Here is a 22,787-nt window from a genome sequence, read left to right as displayed (position 1 = left end):
CCGGGATCCTCCCGCTGGGAACAGCCGGAATCTGCCCCCTCCCTCAGCCCCTAGCACCCATCCTCATCCTCATCCTCATCCTCATCCCCATCCCCATCCCCATCCCCATCCCCATCCCCATCCTCATCCTCATCCTCATCCTCATCCTCATCCTCATCCTCATCCTCATCCCATCCCATCCCATCCCATCCCATCCCATCCCATCCCATCCCATCCCATCCCATCCCATCCCATCCCATCCCATCTCATCCCATCCCATCCCATCATCCCCATCCTATTCCCCGGGAATTCCAGCCTGGAATTCCTGAGCTCCAGGCCGGGAGAGCGGCAGGAGGAGGGGAGGGGTCGCGCCGGGGCTGGGCGGGCGCAGGTGGCCGAGGAGGACGCGGGGTGGTGGCGCTGGGGGCGGTGGCTCTGGAGCGGGGGGTCCTTGCAAAGGTGACAGCCAGCCCGAGGGAGGGAACGGCCGGGTCACCTTTGTCACCAGCCGGACGCAGGTGACAAATTTTGACCCCGCTGCCCCTCGGTGCTCGCAGGGATGGGGGGGAGGAGGCGGCGCTGGCGTAGGGGGGAGGGTTGGTGACACCAGGCTGTCACCTCCGCGCTGTCACCACCCTGCTGCCGCCCTGCCAGCGTGCTGTCACCACCGTGCCACCCTGCTGTGACACTGCCACCATCCTGCCGGCCGTGCTGCCCGTGGGCAGGGGACGGAGTGGGGACAGGGGTGGGGACAGGGATAGGACTGGAAATGGGGATGAGGAGAGAAATGGGGACAGGAATGGGGATGGGGAAAGAAGAGGGGACAGGGGTGGGGACAGGGATGAGGGCAGGAATAGGGACAAGGATGGGACTGGAGATGGGGATGGGGACGAGGGTGGGGGCAAGGATGGGGACAGGGATGGGGATGAGGAGAGGGATGGGGACAGGGGTGGGGAGAGGGATGGGGATGGGTCTGGTGATGGAAATAGGGATGGGAACAAAGACTGGGACAAGAATGGGAACAGGACTGGGACAGAGACAAGAACAGTGACAGGGATGGGGACAGGCCAGCATCCTGCTCTGGCAGCGGAACTGGCAGAGAGGTGGGGATTAAAATCCCAAATCCCCCCATTCCTGGGAAGCTCCGGCTCTGTATCTCAAAATGCCATCCCAGTGGCCAAGGCCGTGTCCGGTGGCCAGGTGGCCGCAGAGTGACCTCTAATGGCAGCAGGGACACAGCCAGAGGGGACACTGCCCAGCTGCCACCAGCAAGTGAAATCCCCAGCTCCAGGTCCCCTCATCCCAGGCACCGAGGGGACATGGATAGCTTGGGAATGCCAGGATGGATGGCAGGAAAAAGGGACAGGAGCACAGTGGTGACAAACAGGACGTTCCCAGGTTTGATTTTATTATTTATCCGGGATTTTCCCAGCCCGGAGATGTCACCGGTGCCAGGCATGTGAGGTGGTGACAATAATCCATCGGGAAGGGACGAGGGACTGGAATGGGGCTGGGGGATCCTCAGGGGAGTCCCTGGATCCAGCCAGGATTGGGAAATTCCAGCGGCCACAGCTGCTCTGGGGTCCAAGAGCCACCAGGTCAAGATGCTCCATCCATCTGGGAAAGGTTGGGAGTGGCTGGGGACACCTTGTCCTTGGCTGGGGACACTCCATGGGGACAGAGGAGCAACCCTGGGGGGGCTGGCACCCATCTGTGCCATGGATCCCCTCTGGAACGAGGCTGGGATGGGGATTTTGGGTCCCCACAAGGCTCCTGTCCCTGTGACAGTGACAGGCCCGGGCTGTGGTGGCACCACGGGGCAGCCAGGACCCCCCGATGTCCCCACCTGTGATGGGTCCTGTTTGCTCCTCAGCTCCAGGGTGTCCTCGGCACGGGACCAGCTCCGGAATTTCCTGATCCTGTCAGGGAGCACAGGGAGCTGTCACCCCTGAGGCTGTGCCACCTTCCCAGGGTCCTTGTCACCATGCCAGAGTCCCTGTCCCACCACCCCCAGGTCCCTGTCCTGATGACAGGGACCCTGTGCCACCTTGGGGTCCCTGTCCCCCCACCCTGGGGTCTCTGTCCCTACACCAAGGTCCTTGTCCTGATGCCGAGGTCCCTGTTCCCTGATCCTGGGGTCCCTGTGCCACCCTGTGGTCCCTGTCCCTTCACCCCAGTGTCCCTGTCCCCCCATCCCAGTATCCTTGTGCCACCCTGGTGTCCCTGTCCTTGTCCCCCCACCCCGCCCCATCCAGGACGTCACCTGGGCCACACCTTCACAGCCAGCAGGGCCATGGCGGCCACGGCCACGATGGCCACGAGCAGCCCGGACAGGACCCGGAAGGTCCTCAGGTGGCTCAGAGCTGCAGACAGAGGGGGGGGGTCAGTGCCACCCCAGACCTTGGGGTGTCCCAAAAGGGGTGAAGGGGACACTGGGGTGACACTCAAAGTGGGGGACACCCCTTGGCACGCAGGGGTGGGGACAGGCAGCATTTGGGGTGGGGACAACTTTTTCTCCTGGCTGCCACTGTCCCCTGCCCTAAAGGCCACCCTACAAGGGACAGCATCCCGTGGGTGTCCCCGACACAGCCACAAGTGCCACCCTCACAGTTTGCCGTTCCACCCCAATCCACCTCCTCCCCCAGTTCCATTTCCCACTTCCAGGAATTCCTATTTAGGATATTTATTTTTTTTTTTTTTTTAGGATTTCCACGGGGTCCTGCCCCCACTCACTGTGCACATCGAAGTCAGCGCTGGCCGTGGCGTTGCCCAGGGCGTTGGTGGCCACGCAGACGTAGCGTCCCCCGGCCCCTGTCCCCGTGGCCGCCAGCTCCACGCGCAGGGCGTTGTGCGTGGGGATGGCCCTCACCCCTGGGGTGACAGCGGGGGACAGGCTGGTGGCCAGGAGGTGGCCGTGGTGGTGCAGGGCTAGCCAGGAGGGCGGGTGGCTCTCGGCCGTGCACAGCACGATGGCCCCGCGCCCGTTGCGGTTCTCCAGGAAGGTGCTCACCGAGACGGCCCGAGGAGGGTCTGGGAGGGGACAGGGAGGGTGGCAGTGGGACACGGGGGTGGCACAGCACCCAGCTGGCCTGGGTGGCCACCAAAAGAGGTTTAAAGCGTCCTCGGATCCGTCCCATCCCGCTCATCCTGGTGCTGCGGGATTCAAACCAACTCCAGTCCTTGTCTTGCCACCCCAAAGCTGGAGAATTTTCCTGATTTGGAGCTTCTGGGCTCCAAATCTGACTTTTGAGGGGTCAATCCTAAAAAATAACCCCAAATCCCTTTCCCAAAATCTTCCTGACGCATCCCTCCTCCAGCCTGGATCATCATCACACCCTCTCCAGCCCTGGAGAACCCTTCAGTTTGGGGCTTTTTGGCTCCAAACCCAACTTCTGAAGGATCAATCCTAAAAAAAAAATCAACCAACCAAAATCCCCTTCCCCAGATCACCAAGAGCTTCCTAACTCATTCTTTTTTTCCATCCTGGATCATCTCCATCCCCATCCATCCCTGTCCTGTTGTTCCCATGTTCCCCAGCCCCTCATTCCACACCCAACCAGAGAATTCATCTTTTTTTTTTTTTTTTTGGAGTATTTTGGCCCCAAATCTGCCAAAAAAAAAAAAAAAAAAAAAAAACAAACCCAAAATCCCCCAAGGGAGAGGAGCAGGGCACAAAGAGGAAGAGGAGGAAACTCCCCTTGCCCTCGAGCAGGTGACACGAGTGGCAGGGGCTGGGGACACCCAGCTTGTCGCAGGCTGGGTGGCACTGGGGACACTCACAGAGGACGCTGAAGCTGACGGGGACAGAGGTGGCCGTGCCCCATGTCCCGCTGGCCTGGCACTGGTAGGAGCCGGCATCGGAGCTGGACACAGGGCTGAGGACGAAGGAACCGGACGGTCCCTCCCAAAGCCACCGCCCGTCGCGGTACCACGTGTAATTGTCACCTTTGTCCCCCCACGCGGTGGCCGAGCAGCTCATGGTGGCCTTGGTGCCCTCGGGGACTTCCAGCGAGGGCTCCACCGTCAGCGTGACCCCTTGAGGAGGGACACTGGCGACTCAAGGAATGCCCGGGACAACACCCCCACTAATTGGGGACATCCCTGGGGACATGGGGACAGCTCACCTGGCACTTCCAGCTGCAGGGACGTGGTGGCCGAACCGCGGCTGTTGGTGGCCGAGCACAGGTAGAGCCCGGCGTCCCCCGGCTCCAGCCCCGCCATCTCCACCCGCAGCGATGTGGGGGTGGCCCGGACTTCGAAGCGAGGGTCAGAGGTGCCACGGTTGGTGGCCAGGGGTGGGTGGCCCTGTCCCCTGCTCACGGCCATGTCCGGCGTGGGGACACCGTCGGCCGAGCAGAGCAGCACCGCCTGTCGCCACCCGCGGGGCTCCACCAGCGACACAAATCTGGGCACCTGCGGGGCATCTGCGGCGACAAGGACAGCATGACGGGTGACAAGCGGAGGGGACGACGTCACCCCCCCCAACGCCCGCCACCCAAAAAGGAAACCCTGCGCTGTCGCCGCGTGTCGCGGGGTGGCGACACGACACCGGGCAGCCGCATCCCCGCGGGGGTGTCCCGTGTCCTGGTGTCCCCTCCCGCCCACCCTGGAGATGTCGTCACCCCCCTCCCCCGACTCACAGAGCACGGTGAGGGTGGCGGGGGGGGCACGGGGACCCCGGCCCGCCTGGCAGCCGTAGAGCCCCGCGTCCGAGCGGTGGCCGCGGAGTCCCAGCGAGGGCTCGGGTCCCTCTGTCACCCACCGCCCGTTCTTGAACCACGTGTAGAGGGTCCCCGGCTGCGCGTGGGGGGCCTGGCACGTCAGGGTCACCTCTGTCCCCTCCGGCACCTCGGCCGAGGGTCGCACCAACACCCTGGTGGCTGCGGTGGAGCGAAGAAGGATTTTGGCTATTTGAAGCCCCCCACAAATTTCAGAGGGTTGGGTGTCCCCACCCCTCGCACCGCTCCAGCACCCCCAAAACGGTGTCTGTCCCCCCCCTCCAGCCCTGCACCCTTCAATGCCCCCCACCCTGGGATTGTCCCCAAGCCCTTGTCCCTTCTTCTCACCTTGCACCCGGAGCGTGAGGGACGCGTGGGTGACACCGAGGGCGCTCCGTGCCTGGCACTCGTATTCACCCTCATCCTCCTCGGAGGCTTCCCGGAATTCCAAGCGCAGCGAGTTGGGAGAGGGGGACACGCGGATGTTCTGTCGGGGGCTGTCACCTCCTCCGGGAGGGCTGGAGGCCACCGGGTGTCCCCCCCGGAGCAGGGTGAGCTGGGCCGGGGGGTGGCTGTCCACGGCGCAGAGCAGGATGGTGGCCGTCCCCTGGCTGCTCTCCACGAAGGATTGCAGCCGCAGGTTCCTGGGGGGGTCTGCGGGACGGGAATGAGGTGGGGAAGGACGTGGAGCGTGGGATAATGATGGAATGATAAGGGTGGGAATTGTAACACTGGAATTATAATGATGGGAAAGAGCTCTGAGGTCATCGAGTCCGGCTGTTTCCCCCACCAGCACTGCCCAGGCCAAGCATGATGGAACTCCACCACTACGATTTCCAGGAGGAAAATTCCCAGTGTCCAACCCAAACCTCTCCTGGCACTGCTGGGGGCCGCGTCCTTTTGTCCTGTCCCTTGTCCTGACCCCCTGATCCCCCTTTTCTCCAGGCTGAGCCCCTTTCCCAGCTCCCTCAGCTCTTCCTGCTGCTCCAGCCCCTTCATGCCAGGGATGGGATTCCCCGTGCTCCAGAGCCTCCACCCCACACTCATCATGAAGATTTATAAATTAACACCATCTTTTTCGCATAAAAAAGAGGGGAAAAAAAAAAATCCTGTTTTAACTGACAACATTCTCCCCCCCCCCTTTTTTTTTTCTTTAAAGCAAAGTCTGGTTTTGATTTTCCCAATCGGGGATAAAAACAACTAAAAGGGTCCTAAATCCGGCATTAATTTCTGAAAGCCAAGGATTTTCCTGCTGAGTTTGGTGTGGAGCACAAGGAAACTTGGAGGAGGTTTCGGGAATGGTGTGGGGAACTCTGGGCAGGTCTGGGGTGTAAATCTTGGCTTCATTATCCCCTGGGATACATTCTTTGAGCCACCCTAATTAATTAATCCAACCCCAAATAGAACCAGGCCTTACTGCCCCATCTCTCCAGCCAGGAGAACTGACTGAGGGGTGACACCAAGTGACACGAAGCTGCCCTTGGGGACTCACAGAGGACGCTGAGGGTGGCAGGGGTGGCACTGTGGTTCCGGGCTGGGGTCCGGATGGAGCACCTGTAGGAGCCGGCGTTGGAGGCGGTGACCGCAGGGAAGGTGAGATTTTGGGAAGAGCCGGTGCCCAGCCACACCTGGTTCCTGTACCAGGTGTAGCTCAGCACGTCCTGGTCCCCTCCTGCCACCGCACAGGTGAGGGTGGCAGTGTCCCCTTCCCGCACGTCTGGGGATGGCCAGATCCAGACACGGGCAGCTGCACGGGAGGGGAGGAAAAAGGGATGATCCCTCACTTTCCAGGGCAGGAAAAGTCAGGGAGTTGCAGGACAGTAAAAAGAGGGAATATTCACCACAACCCACAGGTGACACCATTCCCATTCCCACTCCCATTCCCATTCCCACTCCCATTCCCATTCCCACTCCCACTCCCACTCCCACTCCCACTCCCATTCCCATTCCCATTCCCACTCCCACTCCCACTCCCACTCCCACTCCCACTCCCACTCCCATTCCCATGGATTTCTATGGGATGCTGCATCCCTGGAAGTGTCCAAGGCCAGGTTGGATGGGGCTTGGAGAAACCTGAGATAGTGGAAGGGGTCCCTGGCCATGGGATTGATTAGATTTAAGGTCTCCTAACCCAAACCCTTCCATGATTCCATGGTTCCATGATTCCATGGTTCTATGATTTCATGATTCCATGATTCCCAGGGTGATGGCAGCAGGGTGGTGCCACGGATGGACACAGCAAAGCCCATCCTTGGACTCACATCCAAGCAGAACCATGTCCCTTTGCCACATGCCCAGGACACCTGCAGCTTTCTGGGAATACCTCCACCCCCACAAACATGGATTTTCCTCATTCCCCCCCCCCCCCCATTTTCCTCCTGTCCATCCTATTCCAGCTGCTCTCCACGCTCCCTCTCCCATTTCTTCACCTCATAACCATAACCCCAATCCCATCGCTCCTTCTGCTGCCTGCAGCTCTCCATCCTCTTCCACCCTATTCCTATTCCTATTCCTATTCCTATTCCTATTCCTATTCCTATTCCTATTCCTATTCCTATTCCTATTCCTATTCCTATTCCTATTCCCATTCCCATTCCCATTCCCATTCCCATTCCCATCCCCATTCCCAGTGACTCACCACCTCCGGAGAAGTTCCCGGTGGCGCTGGCGTTGCCGTGGGCGTTGGTGGCCACACACCAGTACTCGCCCTCATCCTGCAGCAGCACGGGGTGGACACGGACACGCAGCGCATTGGTGGCCGAGGTGACGCTGAGCCGTGAGCGGGGGACAGGCGGTGACAGCACCGTGGAGGCCACCAGGGCCCCGTCCTTGAAGAGGGCCAGCTGTGCCGGCGGGGAGCTGTCCACGGAGCACTCCAGGATCCCGCGCTGTCCCGACGGAGGCTCCAGGAAGGTGCTGAGCACAGGGGCCCGTGGGGGATCTGCTTGGGAGGGGAGAGACCTGAGGATGCACCAAGAGACCCCTGGGACACAGTGAAGTGACAGCATCCAGCTCAGTGCCACCCCATCAGTGCCACCCCATCTGTGCCATCCCATCAGTGCCATCCCATTGGTGCCATCCCATTGGTGCCATCCCATTGGCAACCTCCCAATGGCATCATGCCAGTGGTATCATGCCATTATCCCATCCCATCCCATCCCATCCCATCCCATCCCATCCCATCCCATCCCATCCCATCCCATCCCATCCCATCCCATCCCATCCCATCCCATTCCGTTATCCCATCCCACTCACAGCAGACGCTCAGGGTGACAGCGGGGGATGCGCTGGTCCCCATGGAGCCCCGGGCCCGGCAGTGGTAGAGCCCCGTGGCAGCGCTGGTGACACGGGACAGCACGAGGACACTATCAGGACCCTCCTGGAGCCACTTGCTGTCCTTGTACCAGGAGTAGACGGTGTCACCCAGTGGCTCTCCGGCCACCTGGCACCTCAGGGACACGTTGTCACCTTCCAGCACCTCCGAGGACGGTGAGATCAGGACTCGGGTGGCTGGAGCAGGGACAGTGCCAGCTCAGAGGGGACAAGGCAGAGCTTGGCACTGCCGGTGTCCCCTCGTCACTTCCATAACCTGCGGGGTGCGACATTCCCACTGTGTTCAAGGGTTTGGGAGAGCTCTAATGGGATATTGGTGCTCCCTGTCCCCTTAGAGTGTCCCCAACTCCTCCTGGAGATGCCCAGGCCTGAGGTGGTGGAATATGGGCAGGAAGTGGCACTGGGAGAGATCCGGTGGCACTGGGTGGGATCTGGTGGCACTGGGAGGGATCTGGTGGCACTGGTGGAATCTGGTGGCACTGGGAGCACACACCCGCTGTCATTCCCATGGGATGAGCCTCTCCAATCCCAAATCCCGGGCTCCCCACCTTGCACACGCAGGTACACCCGTCGCTCCACGGAGCCGTGCACGTTGGTGGCCGTGCACCGGTAGCTGCCATCGTCTGCTGGTGTCACCTCCTGGATCTCCACCCTCAGCGAGTTGGGGACAGCAGAGACAGTGACCCGTGGGCTGCTCCCCCCCATGCTGGTGGCCACCAGCTCCTGGTCCCGGAGCAGGACCAGCTGGGCTGGGGGATTGCTGGCCACGGAGCACTGGAAGATGGCCAGGGAACCCCGCTCGGCCTCCAGGAAAGCCGTCAGGAAAGGATCCCGAGGGGGATCTGTGAGGGGGGAATGGGGTGAGAGGCTGGGAATGTCATCAGGAGAGGGGTCCTGGGGAGGGGTCACTGCTCTGGGGTTCTGGGATGGGATGGAGGGGAGGGAAGAGGGAAAAGGGAAAAAGGGGGAAGGGGAGGGGAAGGGAAAAGGGGAAAGGGGAAATTGAAAGGAAAAGTGGAAAGGGGAAGACAATGGGAAAGAGAAGGGAAGGGGGAAGGGAAAGGGAAAGCAAAAAGGGAAAAGGGAAAAGGAGAGGAGAGAAGGGGGAGAGAAGGGAAAGGGGAAAGGAGATGGGAAAAGGAAAAGGAAAAGGAAATGGGAAAAGGAAAAGGACAAAGGAAAAGGACTGACACAGCACATCCAGGAGGACATCAGGAGAGCTCCGGCTGCCGCCTGCGGTGCTGGCCCGGCACCGGTAGAGCCCCGCGTCCCTGCTGGCCACCGGCCACAGCATCAGCGAGGTGGCCGAGCCCGTGGTGATCTGCTGCCCGTTGTGGTACCAGGTGACATTGGGGACAGCTGTGGAGCCGCTGCTCAGGTGACAGGTGAGGGTGGCATTGTCACCTTCCAGCACGTGGGGGGATGGGGACATGGTGACATTGGCAGCTGTGGGCAGGAGGGAACGGGGTGTGTGTCACCGGTGGGGTGACAACCCCCCAGAGGACCAAAGGACGGTGTGGCTACCCCAGAGGGCAAATTCCAGGTGATCCCACAGTGCCATGGTGGGGACAGCTTGGAGCCTGGCAGTGCCACCAGCCCGAGGACATCCTCTGGCCATGTTTGGCTCGGTGTTCCTGCCACACACAGCCAGGGAATCCCTGCCAGGGCCTGGAATGTCATGGGGGAGCCACCAAGTCTGGATTTAATGGACGTGTGACACTTCCATGTGACATTTCCACGTGGCAATTCCATGTGGCAATTCCATGTGGCAATTCCATGTGACATTACCACGTGACATTTCCATGTGGCATTTCTGGTCCTCCTGCCACCATCTCCTGAGCTTCCCTCCTTCCCCAGCATTCCCTTCCCACGCTCCTCTCTCCCAGGAGATTTCCAGATGCCACAGTCCTGTCCCCTGTCCCCTGTCCCCTGTCCCCACTCACTGTCAGCCTTGAAATCCACCGTGGCGCTGGCGCTTCCTTGGGAATTCCCAGCCTGGCACTCATAAATCCCCTCATCCTCCACCACCACATCCCGGATTTCCACCTTCAGGCTGTTGTAGGATCTGGTGACCTGGACCCTGGGGCTGGTGGTGGCTTGGGGACAGCCCCGGGTGCAGGCGATGACATCATCCCCTCTCCGGAGGGTGAGGATGGATTCGGGATCGCTCTCTACGGAGCACTGGATGATGCCCAAGCGCCCGCCCTGGATCTGCAGGAACAAGCTCAGCACTGGCTGCCTCGGGGGGTCTGTGGGGGAAAACTGGATCCATGAGGTTGGGAAAACTCCCAGAATCCAAGGGGTTGATGTTTCCAGCGCCTCCTGAGCATCCAGGTTGGATGGGTTTTAGAATAATCTGGGAAGTGTCCCTACCAAGGGGAGAGGGATTGGAATAAAAAGGGTTTTGAGGTCTCTCCCAACCCAAACCAGGGACAAACCACCTCTGGATCCATTGGGAAAGCCCTCAGAATCCAAGGGATTGATGCTTCCAGTGCTCCCTGAGAAACTCTTGGGCATCCAGGTTGGACCTGGCCTGGTGGGAAATGTCCCTGCCCACGGCAGAGGGCTCAGAACGAGATGGGCTTTGGCGTCCCCCAAGCCCAAACCATTCGTGGCTCTACGAACATTTACAGTTCTCAAAGTCCTCCACATTCCTCCTCCCCCAAACTCCTGGATTTACCTGCCAGAGGGAATTTTTCCCCTTCTCCACATTCCCTCCCAAGAGCTCCATGGCTGTGGTGGGTGGGGATGGGGGAAAACCCCAGGGTGGGAGCAGCCCCAGCTCAGCCCCTTTGGAATTCCCACAGGACACTCACAGAACACTCGGAGCGGGACAGCATCCGACGTGTCACTGCCGTTCCTGCTCCGGACCTGGCACTGGAAGGTTCCGGCGTCGTCGCCGCGGACGGACGGGAATTCCAGGGTGGGGAATGAGCTCTCCTGGAACCTCCGGCCGTTCCTGTACCAGGTGTAGAGCGGCTCCTCCTCCATGTCCCCTGTCCCCATGCAGGTCAGGGTGACCGCGGTCCCCTCTGTCACCTCGGCCGAGGGCTGGATCAGGAGTCCCGCAGCTGGAGGGGAGGTGGGAGAGGGATATGAGGGAAGGAGGGAAATCCTTCCCATGGATCCTTCCAGCTACAATTCCCCCTTCAGCTTCCCCAAGTCCCCGTGGGGTCTTTGGGGGGTGACATTCCCTGTGGACACTGCACAGGGCCTTTCCTGACCCTTTCCTTCTTTTTCCAGGTTTCTCCAGCTGAGTTTTTCCCAGGACAGACCCTGTCCTCTCCTCCCACTGGCTGAGCCTCGTCCAACTTCCAGTTCCCCACTGGGACACCCAAATCCAGGTTTGTTTCCTCTGGAATTGGACCTGGAGGTCACTTCTGGGGTTTTTTGGGATCCTAAAGGATGTTCCTCTTGGACATGGATTTGGAGGATTTTTCTCTCCTTCTGCTGCCTCCGTCACCTCAAATTATCCAGACTTGGGGCTCAGGGGACAGTGACAGGTGGAGATGGACAGGACAGAAAAGTTTGGATAACTTTACTAATTTTTAGACATTTTGGAAAACAAAACCCAGAAGCCTCTCCAGCTCCCAAAGCAGCTTTGACCCCACTGAGGAGGGGACACTGCCCAGCCCCCAGGACACCGATGTCCCCCAGTGCCACCACAGGGGTTCTTCCAGCTCTGTGGGTTTCACCTCCCCGCAGTTCTGGGGGTTCACCGCCACCCCAAACCCAGGACCAGCCGCGTCACCGCTGGACTCACCGTGGACCTCAAGGACCTTGGTGACGCTGGCGTTGCCGTGGACATTGGTGGCAGTGCAGCCGTACTTCCCGCTATCCCGGGGTCCTGCATCCCGCATTTCCAGCCGCAGGGAATTGCGGGAGGTGGTGACACCGAACCGCTGGCCCAGGGCCACCTGTGCCCCGCTGGTGGCCACCACGGTGCCGTCGTGGTCGATGGCCAGGGTGGCTGGAGGGTGGCTGTCCACAGCACAGAGGACAATGATGAGCCGGCCACCCTGCGTCTCCTGGAAGAGCGTGAGGGTGGGAATTCGGGGCGGATCTGTGGGGTGGGAAAGGATGTGGAGGTCGGGATGTTGCCCCAGGGAAAATCCCGGAGTGATTTGAGCTGGAGGGGACATTAAATCCCTGCTGGTCCCATGGGCAGGGACACATTATACTATCCCAGGCGGCTCCAAGCCCCATCCGACCTGGCCTTTGGCACTTCCAGGGATGGGAAGTGTCCCCCCAGCCAAACTGGATGTCACATTCTGCTTGTCCCGTGTGTCACTGGCTTGGGTTGGCCCCAAAATTGTCACAACCAACCCATGGCTGGGTTATTTTCCTTCTCAAAACCTCCTTAGCTGTTATTTTCCCACTGGATTCTCCATGAGAAACTTCCCCAAATCTTACGGAATGGAGGGCATCTGTGGGAGATGCTGTCCCAAATATCACTTAATGTCACCTTCACACCTGGTTCATGCCCAAAATTTGTTGTAGTCCCATAAAATTCAATAAGCAGGGCCAACTCCCCCACCCCCATCTTCCCCCGGGGCGCTCAGGAAGAAGCTTTGCCACAGATTTTAGGGGGGATTTCCTGGATTTTGGGGGGGGGGGGGGGTTTGCACAGCCCCACGTGGCAAGAGCTGGTGGCACTCACATGTCACGCTGAGGCTGATGGCCTGGGACGTGTCACTGCCCTGGCTGTTGGTCACTTGGCACGAGTAGTAACCGGCGTCAGCGGCGGTCACCGCAGGGAAGAGGAGGGCGTGGGCCGGACCCTCCTTGAGCCACGCGCTGTTCTTGTACCAGGTGTAGGTCAGCTCCTCAGGATGTCCCTCCCGCCCGGGCACATCGCAGGACAAGGTGGTGGCCGTCCCCTCGCGCACCTCGGCCGCGGGGCTGGCCGAGATCTCTGTGGCTGAGGGAAAAGGGACAAGTTCAGGATGGGTCTGGAGACAGGAGAATGGAACTCCTGCCCCAAATCCCCCATTCCAGAGCCTTGGGGAAGATGGGAGCCCCTCAGGGGTGACAACAGAACTGGGGGATGTTTGGGTTTAGAGCAAAGTCCCACTCATGGTGGGTAGGGAAGGGTCTTTCACCTCTCAGGGGGCTTTGGGGGGAGCACAGGGACCCCTCTGCGGGGGAGATGCTCCCTGTGGGATTCCAGCTCAGGCGGGGAAGGATGGGAATTGTCTTTGTTGTGGGATCCTGTGGGAAGAGGAGCCTCTTCCCTTCCCTGTGAGAGTGCTGGGCTGGAATTCCCAGAGAAGCTGTGGGTGGCCCTGGATCCCTGGGAGTGTCCTGGGTCCACCTGGGATAGCAGGAAGAGCCCCTGTGCATGGCAGGGGTGGGGATGATCCATAAGGTCCCTTCCCACCACAGCTCTGGATCTCCACAAGGTCCCAAGTCCTTCCCAGCTCTGCTCCCTGTCCTTGGTTGGAAATCCCACCCTTTTTATGGGTTCACAAAGACGAGGTTCACAGATGTGACACAACGTGGCCACCCCAATTCCCCCGCCTCCATCCCAGTCTGTGCCACTCCAATCTGGGACACTCAGCCATGTCCCACCCCGGCAGAGCTCCCGTGGCACTTACAGAACACGTGGAGGGTGACAGGAGGTGACACCCCCTTGCCGAGGGCGTTGCGAGCCTCGCAGTGATACCGCCCGTGGTCCTCACGGCGCACCCCCTGCAGGGCCAGCACCCGCTCGGTGCCCACGGCCACCCCGTCCTTGTACCACTGGTACCCCGTGACCGGGGGGTGGCTGCTGCCAACCTGGCAGCTCAGGGTCACCGTGTCACCCACGCCGATGTTCCCCGAGGAAGGGCTCAGCGACACCTGGGTGTCCTTGGGGGTGTCTGCGGGTGGCACAGAGGGACGTGGTGGGCACAGGGTGCTGCCACCACCCTGTGGGGCAGGGAAAAGGGGAGGTGGGTGGCAGGAGGTGGCACTTAAGGGACAGATATGGCCAGGGATCAGGAAAAGGGAGGGAGAAACAGAAATAAACGCTGCAGGGAAGGAAGGCATGGCAGATGTGGGACCTGGCCGCGGTGGCCAAGTGGCAGAGGTGTCCCCTGTCCCCACCCTACGTACGCCTGACCCGCAGCACCACCTCCGTGCTCGCCTTCTTGGATCCGTCAGAAACCTCACAGAGCAGCTTCTTGGAATGGTCCTTCCAGGAGAAGGAGCTGGTCAGGTTCAGCTGGTGGATGACCCCGCTGGTGTCCAGCTGGACACGACCGGACACTTCGGACACCCGGGGGTCGTAGCCCTCCCAGTGCAGGACGATGTCACCCCCGGGACAAACGTAGGGCGTGGAGCACCCCAAGGTGGACCTTTGTCCTTCGGTCTGCTCCTCACTGCTGGTGACACTGGGGCGCTCCAGATCCTCTGGGATGGAGAGCAGAGCGCAGGATGACTGCATGGAATGGGCACGGAGGGAATTTTTTGGGAATTTCTGTGTTTTACCCACCCGAAACTCTCAGCGTCACATCCCGCGATGCCGACCAGCGGTCGCCGTTGACGATCTCGAAGCGGAACCTGTAGGGGCCGCTGTCCCCTGGTGTCACCCCCCTCAGCAGCAGGGTGCAGTTCTGGGCCATGGGGTCCCCCAGGAGCTGGGCACGACCCCCAAAATTGGGATCCACATCCTGGGGGGTGGCGGAGTGGAACACCAGCGTCCGCTGGCCATCGTAGTCCTTGTACCAGATGGCCACGATGCCGTCGGCAGTGGTCACATCCGCGGGGTAGCTGAAGGTGCAGGGGACAACCAGGCAGGACCCCCCGCTGGCCTGCAGGGACTCAGGGTAGGAGACCCCCCAGGAGCCGAGGGCTGCACCAGGGAAAATTGGGATCAGGGAGCCAGAAGTGTCCCCATGTCCCCCCAGGATACATTGTCACCTGTGCTTGACAGGGAAGGTGGGAGAGGTGGTGGGATTTGGGATAACACCCCTCCCCCAAAAGGAGGTTTTGGGGTGGAGAAGGGGGAGATAACCAGGAAAAGCTGGATCATTTGAACCTAAAGAAGGAGGAAAAAGGGGAAAGCGACCTCCTGGCCTCCCGAATTTATTTCCTCACCCTGTTTCCTAACCTGGCTCCTTGTCCCTGCTCCCATGGCCTGGCTGTCCCCTTGTCACCCCATCCCTGCCCATCAGCAGCGTGGGATCACGGCAAATCCCCCCAGGACCAGTCTTGGGATCCCCCAAATTCCTGCCTGGCTCCTACTTCCCCCCATGTCAGAGCTGATCCCAGCCTCCAGTCCCGCAGGGGACAATCTCAAGGGTGTCATTGTCCCCGTACCTGGTGGGATGAGGCTGGCCAGGAACACGAGGCAGCGGGGCAGGCACATGGTGGCACCTCTGGGGGAAATGGGGGACATGGGGACACGCTGGCACAGGTGACCCTGGGGACAAGAGGAGGTGGCTGAGAGCCTTGGGATGAATGGGATGGATCCTTGTGGCATAAATCCGGCTGGAAGCATCTCTGGAATCAGAACAGACCCCAACAAGGGGAGGAAGATAAAAAGGGAAGGGGAAAGGGGAAAGGGGAAAGGGGAAAGGGGAAAGGGGAAAGGGGAAAGGGGAAAGGGGAAAGGGGAAAGGGGAAAGGGGAAAGGGGAAAGGGGAAAGGGGAGGGAGGGAGGGAGGGAGGAAGGAAGGGAGGGAGGGAAGGAAGGAAGGAAGGAAGGAAGGAAGGAAGGAAGGAAGGAAGGAAGGAAGGAAGGAAGGAAGGAAGGAAGGAAGGAAGGAAGGAAGAATGCAAGAGGAAGAATGCAAGAGGAAGAATGCAAGAGGAAAAAGGAAAAGGAAAAAGGAAAAAGAAAAAGGAGAAGGAAAAAGGAAAAAGAAAAAAGGAAAAGGTAAGAGAAAATGAAAAGGAAGAAACAGAAAAGGAAAATGAAGCAAGAGGAGAGGAAACCAAGAAAAGGGAAAGAAGAGGAAAACTGAAAGTAAGCAGAGGATTATTTAAAACATTTTACAGCTTTTTGCAGCTCCAGACGAACTCCTGACATTCCTTTCAGTTTCTCCCCTTGCCGCTCTGTGACAAACCCGAATAATTCCACCCTGAATTTTTCCCCCAAAAAAGTTCAGCTCCTTCTCCGAGGAGCTGAGGCCTCTCCCAGCCCCCAGCTCCGGCCTTTCCCTCTCCACCATCCCCTTCTTCTCCAATACCTCCTTTCCCCACATCTGTATCCAATTTCCTCGCTGCTCCTTGGATTTCGGGGTGGATTTCCCACTCCGGTGAGTTTTGCTTAGGATTTTTCCCAGACAAGGAGCACAGTGAATAGCCAGGGCGGCCCTGGCTGTTGATGGTCAGAGGGGGGGACGATGTAAAACCACAAATTGTCACGGGATTTTTGCCGGAAGAGGAAGGAAGAGATGGGATCCAGCCCCCGACTCGTGCTGGTGCCAAGTTTCGTTTCTTCTCCGGGGCTTCGCGTGGTTTCGATTCCTCAGGGAAGGATGGGATCCCTTGGGATGGGGACCCAGCTGGGGCCCCTGGTGGGGCCCTGCTGCTCCTGGAATTTCAAGGGTTGTAAAGATTTCTAGGAAAACACTTTTGGTGTGGGGCTGGATGGATGGTCTGGGGAAGGGAAGGTGTCCCTGTCCCTTAGATGGGATTTAAGGAATGGGTTGGGATGGGAGGGGTTGAATTTCCCATTCCCAAGGGCAGGGACATTTTCCATTATCCCAGGTAGCTGCAAACCCTGTCCAGGCTGGCCTTGGACACCTCCAGGAATGGGGAAGCCACAAATCTCTGGGAATTCCATTTCAGAACCTTCCCACCATCAGAGGGAGGAATTTGTTCCCAATCTCCCACCTATCCCTGCAGTTTAAAAGTCACGTTTTTGGCACAGGAATGAGCACGAAGAGGGAATATTCCCAGTGTGGGACCCTTCAGCTCCATCACATCCCAAAACCCAGAGAGAAACAGGGACCATGGGGTGGTGGGACATCATTCCTTGAGATGAGGGATGGACGTGACCCCCTCCAAGCCTAGATCTGATTCCTGGAGTTCCAGGTAGTTCCCTGGCTCCCGGCAAGAGACGGATGAAGCACATCCCAAAAGGATCCTCCACAATCCACCCCCTGTCCCCAGAATTCCCAACTTTTCCCATCCCTGGAGAACCATGGCGTTACCTGGTGCCGGTGGTGGCCCTGGCAGTGCCACCTCCGGAGCGGTGGCACGGGGACGCTGCCTGTCCTCGCTCTCAGGGACGTCCCTTTATCAGCGGGGGGGAGGAGGGTGAGGAGCCCCAAACCGCAGCACTTCCCTCTTTTATGTCCCTGCTCTGATTTTGGGAAGTGGTGACAGCGGCAGCTTTTCCCCAAATTCCGGGTTTTTTAGGGCCAGGGTGAGTTTGGAGCGCTCCGAGGTCTCCGGGTTTAGGGTCCTGCTGGGGGAGAGGGCTGGGATTGGTTTTGCTCCCTGTGGGAATGGTTAGGGATTTTGTGCTGATAATTTGGGAATGTTTTTGTTGTGTCTTGGGTGGAATCGAGGGCGGCTCTCCCCTCACTCTGCTGGGGAGGGGTTGGGATTGGGCTGGTAACTGGGGGGGGACACAGCTGGGAAAACTGATCCCAAATACCCCCGGGATATCCCAGATCATGTGGCTCCATGCTCAGCTGATAAACAGGGAAAGAAGGAAACGGGAATGTTGGGAGTGACGGTGTTTGTCCTCACGGGTCACCAGGAGGGATCCTGGTTATCCTGGGAATGCTGAATGCTCTGGGAATGCTGGGAATGTTCTCCTGGAGAAGGGAAAATTCCAGGGAATGCTCAGAGTCCCTTGCAGGGCTCCAGGAGAGCTGGAGAGGGACTGGGGACAAGGCGTGGAGGGACAGGACACAGGGAATGGCTTCCACTGGGAAAGGGGACATTGGGCTGGGATCTTGGGAAGGAATTGCTGCCTGGGAGGGTGGGGAGGGGCTGGGCTGGAATTCCCAGATTTGCTGTGGCTGCTCCTGCATCCCTGGGAATGTCCAAGGCCAGGTTGGACATTGGGGCTTGGATCCACCTGGAATAATGGGAGGTGTCCCCAAAGGCAGGAGAGGAAATTCCCAAAGGAATTCTCAGCTGTGGGGATGGAGATGCTGATCCAGCTCTCCATGGAGCAGGATGCAGACCCAACCTCTGCTAGCTGGAGTGAAAACACCGCTGGGGCGATGGCACCGGTGGCACTCAAAGCTGGCCCGTGGTGACCACTCGGGGTCAATGCCTGACCTTGTGTCCCGGGAGTGTGGGAAAGTGTCCTGTGGGACCTCGGTCCCTCCCCGGCCGCTCCGGGGCCGTGCCAGGCAGAATGCTGAGTCAGCAGGGGGATGCCCACAGCCTCCGGTGCCCCCACCCCCTCCCCTGGCTGTGCTGCCAGCTGGGAAATGGTCCCAGATCCCACTGGGGGGGTTACTGGTGTGGGGCTGTGCCAGTCCTGGGGGGGTTCTTGGAATGGGGGCCTAATGCCAGGTCTGTGGGCTCTTGGATTTGGGAGCTGTGCCAGGTCTGGTGACTTTTGGAACTGGGAGCTGTGCCGGGCCTGGTGGGGTCTTGGGGTGGGAGCTGCGAAAAGTCCCATGGGCTGTTGGTGCGGGAGATGTGCCGATCCTGGTGGGTTCCTGGATTTGGGAGCTGTGCCAGGCCTGGTGACTTTTGGAATTGGAAGCTTTGCCAGTCCTGGTGGGACCATGGAATGGGAGGGCTGTGCCGGGGCTGTGCCAGCCCTGTGGGTTCCTGGATTTGAGAGCAGTTCCAGTACTGGTGGGCTCTTGGATTTGGGAGCTCTGCCAGTCCCAGTGGGTTCCTGGAGTTGGGAGATGTGCCAGTCCCGGTGGGTTCCTGGATTTGGGAGCTATGCCAGGCCTGTGAGTTATTGGATTTGGGAGCTGTGCCAGTCCTGGTGGGATCTTGGATTTGGGAGCTGTGCCAAAACTGGTGGGCTCTCAGAACTGGGATCTGTTCCAGCCCTGTGCCTGGAGCACCATGTAGTGCCCTGGCACCAGGAGAGCTCTGTGTGATCCACAGCAAACAACTTCCTGGGAAAGAGAACCTTCCAGGGCACCAGGATCCTCCTGGGAAAGAGAACCTTTCTGGGGATGAAGATCTTTCTGGGAATGAGAATTTTCCTGGGGACCACTATCCTGGGACAAACATCCTCCTGGGAATGAGAACCTTCCTGGGAACCACCATCCTCCTGGGAATGAGAACCTTCCTGGGAATGAGAACCTTTCTAGGAACGAGAACTTTACTGGGAATGAGAATCTTCCTGGGAACCACCATTCTCCTGGGAACGAGAACTTTCCTGGGAATGAGAACTTTGCTGGGGACCACCATCCTCCTGGGAATGAGAATCTTCCTGGGAATGAGAACCTTTCTAGGAACAAGAACTTTCTTGGGAATGAGAACCTTCCTGGGAATGCGAACTTTCCTGGGGACCACCATCCTTCCAGGACCAGCATTTTCCTGGGATCAGCACCTTCCTGGGACAAATCCCACCCCTCCCTTGCCCCTTGGAGTCCCCGCCGTGGCTCGGGGCCTCCCGCGTGTCCCTCTCTCATTCCCAGGGCGGGTGGAGCGGAGTCTGGGGGGGCTGCGGCTCATTCCATACCCAGGAGGAATGTGGGATGGGCGGCGCGCCGAAGAGATAACCGGTAATTCGGGTGTGGGAGAGGAAAACAGCAATGGGAAAAGTCGGAATAAATCACTCGTCCTGTGGCGGGCTGTGCCAGGGACCCCAAATCCAGCGCAAAATTCCTCATTCCTTGGAAAACCCTTTCCATTTCCCATCCGTGGAGGGAGCGGGAGGAAGAGGAGGCAGAGCCGTGGGATGGGGCCGATTCCCCCTCCAGCTCCTCCTGCATTCCCCCCCTTCCCTTTCCTGGCGTGAAAAGTCGAAGGGAAAGAACAAATCAAATAAATCTGGGCTCGGCGGGGACACCGCGGTGACACCTGAGTCAACACAGACTGGTTTTCCTTGGCTGGGGAGACTGGGAAGAGCTGTGGGGTTCCAAACCGAGGGGGAAAAATTTGGGAATCCCGGCTGCTGGGACACTCCGGGGAGCAGCGGGACATTCCCGAGATCCCCATTGCCGCTTCTCAGCGCCGGACAGATGTTGGGGACTCCCTACCCCGCACATCTGGATTCCCTCCGGCCGGAATGCGCGGGGGGCTCCAAAGGGGAGAGGGGTGGCAGGTATGGAATCTTCTCCTTCCAGAGCTGTCCCCTCGCTGTCCCCTCCTCTCTCTCCCGGTCCCCACAGCCAAAGGTCACCCAGGCCTGGTGAGGCGGCTCCAGGGAAATGTTTGTTTTGGCACAGGGCTTCAAGCGAGGCTCCCCGGGCGGCTCCCGGCTCCCCTCGGCTCCTCCTGGATCCCTCTGGGCTCTTCCAGCTCCTCCCAGATCCCTCTGGGCTGCCCCAGATCCCCTCAATCCCTCCAAAACCAGTTCTCCCACTTAGCCCATGTCTCTCCCAGCTCCGCCCGGTTCCCCCCTCCCAGTACTCCCAGCTCATCCTGGTCCTCCTAGTTTCTTCTCCTGGTCCCAATCTCTCCCATTTATCCCAGTTTCCCCAGTTCCCCATATCCTGCTCTTTCTGGTTCCCCTCAGCTCCTCTCAATCCCACTCCAGTACTCCCAGTTAACCCTGGCTCCTCCTGGCTCTTTCCCCAGTTCCCACCAGTCAACCCCGTTGCCTCCTCCTGCTCTTCCCGGCTCCCCCAGCTCCCCCTGGCTTTTCCCAGCTCCTCCCAATCCCTCCCAGTCTTCCCAGTGTCCTCTGGCTCTTCCCAGCTCTCCCCAATCCCTCCCAGTCTTCCCAGTGTCCCCTGGCTCTTCCCAGCTCTCCCCAATCCCTCCCAGTCCTCCCAGTTCTTCCAGTTCCCCATATCCTGCTCTCTCTAGTTCCCCTCAGCTCCTCTCAAGCCCACTCCAGTCATCCCAGTTTCCCCTGGCCCTGCTGCCTCCTCCTGCTCTTCCTGGCTCTCCCAGCTCCCCCTGGCTTTTCCCAGTTCCCCTCAGTCTCTCCCAGTCTTCCCAGTTTCCCCCCATTGCCTCCTGCTTCCCCCAGCTCCTCCCAGTCCTCCCAGCTGCCCCCAGTCCCGGTCCCAGTTTGACCCCTGCAGATCCAGAGGGGGATCCTGTGGAAGGGGGGGGTGTCCCAGCCCCCATCCCAGGGGTGTCCCACCCTCGTGGTGTCACCGTGCATCCCCAAATCTGGTGTGGGGGGGCAGGGTGAGTCCCAGCCCCAGAGTTTGGGAAGGGAGGAGGGAACGGGCCAGAGGGATTTGGGATCCCTGGGACTGGGATAATGGGATGGGATGGGATGGGATGGGATGGGATGGGATGGGATGGGATGGGATAATGGGATGGGATGGGATGGGATGGGATGGGAGAAGCAGCTCCCTCAAATCTGGGGGAGCACAAATCCAGTCCAGTGTCCTGGGGGTGTTTGGGACCCCCAAAATCTGGGGTTTCACAACCCCCAGCTCCAATTTCCACCCTGGGAATGTTTGGGATCTTTCAATTCCAGCGATTCAGAAACTCCCAGCCTCAATTTCCATCCCAGTTCTTGAGTTTATTCCAGCAGGATTTTCAGGCTGAGCTGGTGCTGGGCTCCAAGGAAACATTTTGGGTCGGATTCTGCTCCTCCCAGAGACTCGTCCATTCCCACGTGTGCGAGCTTCCAAGTGGAAAATCAATTCCTAATGCACAAACCTGACTTTTACATTTCGGGAACGCCAGGATGGAGCAGTCTCGAGTCACTGATCCCAAACGCCTCATTAGCTCCGGAGCGAGCCGGGCTCCCCAAGGAGGAACGGGATGTGAATTATTCCTGCGACACCGGGAGCCATAACAGTGCGAGGTAATGGGATATGACACGGCCCCGATCCTGCCACGCTAATTCCCAATTCCCTAAATCTGCCGCAGTGCCAAGGCCAGGCAGGGACACTCTGGGGACTGCAAGGGACTGGTGGTATCACCCCAAATCCAAAATTCCAGGGTTTGCTTTTCCCAGTCAGTGTCTACCTGGACATGAGGGGATCCCAAAGCCAGCTGTCACTGCCCCGTCCTGGTTTGGGGTGATGTTCCATAGTCCCAGACCTGGAATTATGGCAGCCCTGTCCTGGTTTGGAATGATGCTCCATCCTCCTGGAGCCACGACATTCCCATCCTGGCTTGGGATGAGGTTCCAACCTCCCAGACCTGAATCCACAACATTCCCATCCTCCTTCAGGATGACGTTCCATCATCCCAGACCTGGATCCAGGACAACATCCTTCTTAGGGTGATGTTCCATCCTCCCACCCCTGGAGCCACAGAATTCCCACCTCCCTCAGGATAATGCTCCAGCCTCCCAAACCTGGAGCCACAATGTCCCTGAGCTTCCTTGGGATGGTGTTCCAACTTCCCAGACCCAGAGCCGCAGCATTCCCATCCTGATTTGGAATGATGCTCCAAGTTCCCACCCCTGAAACCACAACGTTCCCATCCTGGCTTGGGATGATTGTCCCAGACCCGGATCCAGGACAACTCCATCCTTCTTCAGGATGATGTTCCATTGTCTCTGACCTGGAGCCACAAAATTCCCACCTCTCTCAGGATAATGCTCCAACCTCCCATACCTGGAGCCACGATGTCCCTGGACTTCCTTGGGATGATGTTCCAACTTACCAGACCTGGATCCAGGACATTCCCAACCTTCCCTTGGGATGATGCTCCATCCTTCCACACCCAGAGCCACAACATTCCCATCCTGGTTTG

At 59.3% G+C, this 22,787-nt stretch overlaps 1 protein-coding gene across 1 annotated transcript; it reads right to left on the bottom strand.

Annotated features, from left to right (window-relative positions):
* Positions 1-274: 274 nt before the first annotated feature.
* Positions 275-22,778, bottom strand: SIGLEC1 (sialic acid binding Ig like lectin 1). The gene is made up of 24 exons (XM_062493224.1): positions 22,649-22,778; positions 22,542-22,595; positions 17,174-17,256; positions 15,333-15,435; positions 14,506-14,865; positions 14,127-14,423; positions 13,628-13,891; positions 12,691-12,951; positions 11,794-12,093; positions 10,847-11,101; positions 9,974-10,279; positions 9,222-9,476; positions 8,579-8,872; positions 7,953-8,207; positions 7,336-7,638; positions 6,190-6,444; positions 5,046-5,351; positions 4,620-4,859; positions 4,104-4,403; positions 3,760-4,014; positions 2,713-3,009; positions 2,243-2,342; positions 1,826-1,898; positions 275-529 (listed from the first exon to the last, which is right to left on the bottom strand). Exons 1-24 carry the CDS (start codon positions 22,776-22,778, stop codon positions 275-277), a joined length of 5,601 nt encoding a protein of 1,866 aa, XP_062349208.1.
* Between the last annotated feature and the right edge of the window lie 9 nt (positions 22,779-22,787).

This window comes from Cinclus cinclus, chromosome 5, assembly GCF_963662255.1.
Source record: "Cinclus cinclus chromosome 5, bCinCin1.1, whole genome shotgun sequence".
Lineage (NCBI taxonomy): Eukaryota > Metazoa > Chordata > Aves > Passeriformes > Cinclidae > Cinclus > Cinclus cinclus.
The sequence above is the reverse complement of the archived record's forward strand: the minus strand, read 5'-3'. Positions and strand labels throughout refer to the sequence as shown.

Excerpts from the sequence above, each read along its gene's own strand:
- SIGLEC1 (XM_062493224.1), bottom strand. The coding sequence starts at position 22,778 with ATGGGAATGTTGTGGCTCTGGGTGTGGAAGGATGGAGCATCATCCCAA. Across the intron at positions 8,208-8,578 it reads GGTGTACCTGCGTGTGCAAG|CCACCCGAGTCCTGATCTCA; the intron begins GTGGGGAGCCCG and ends TCCCTGCTCCAG. Across the intron at positions 4,015-4,103 it reads CCTGCAGCTGGAAGTGCCAG|GGGTCACGCTGACGGTGGAG; the intron begins GTGAGCTGTCCC and ends TCCCTCCTCAAG.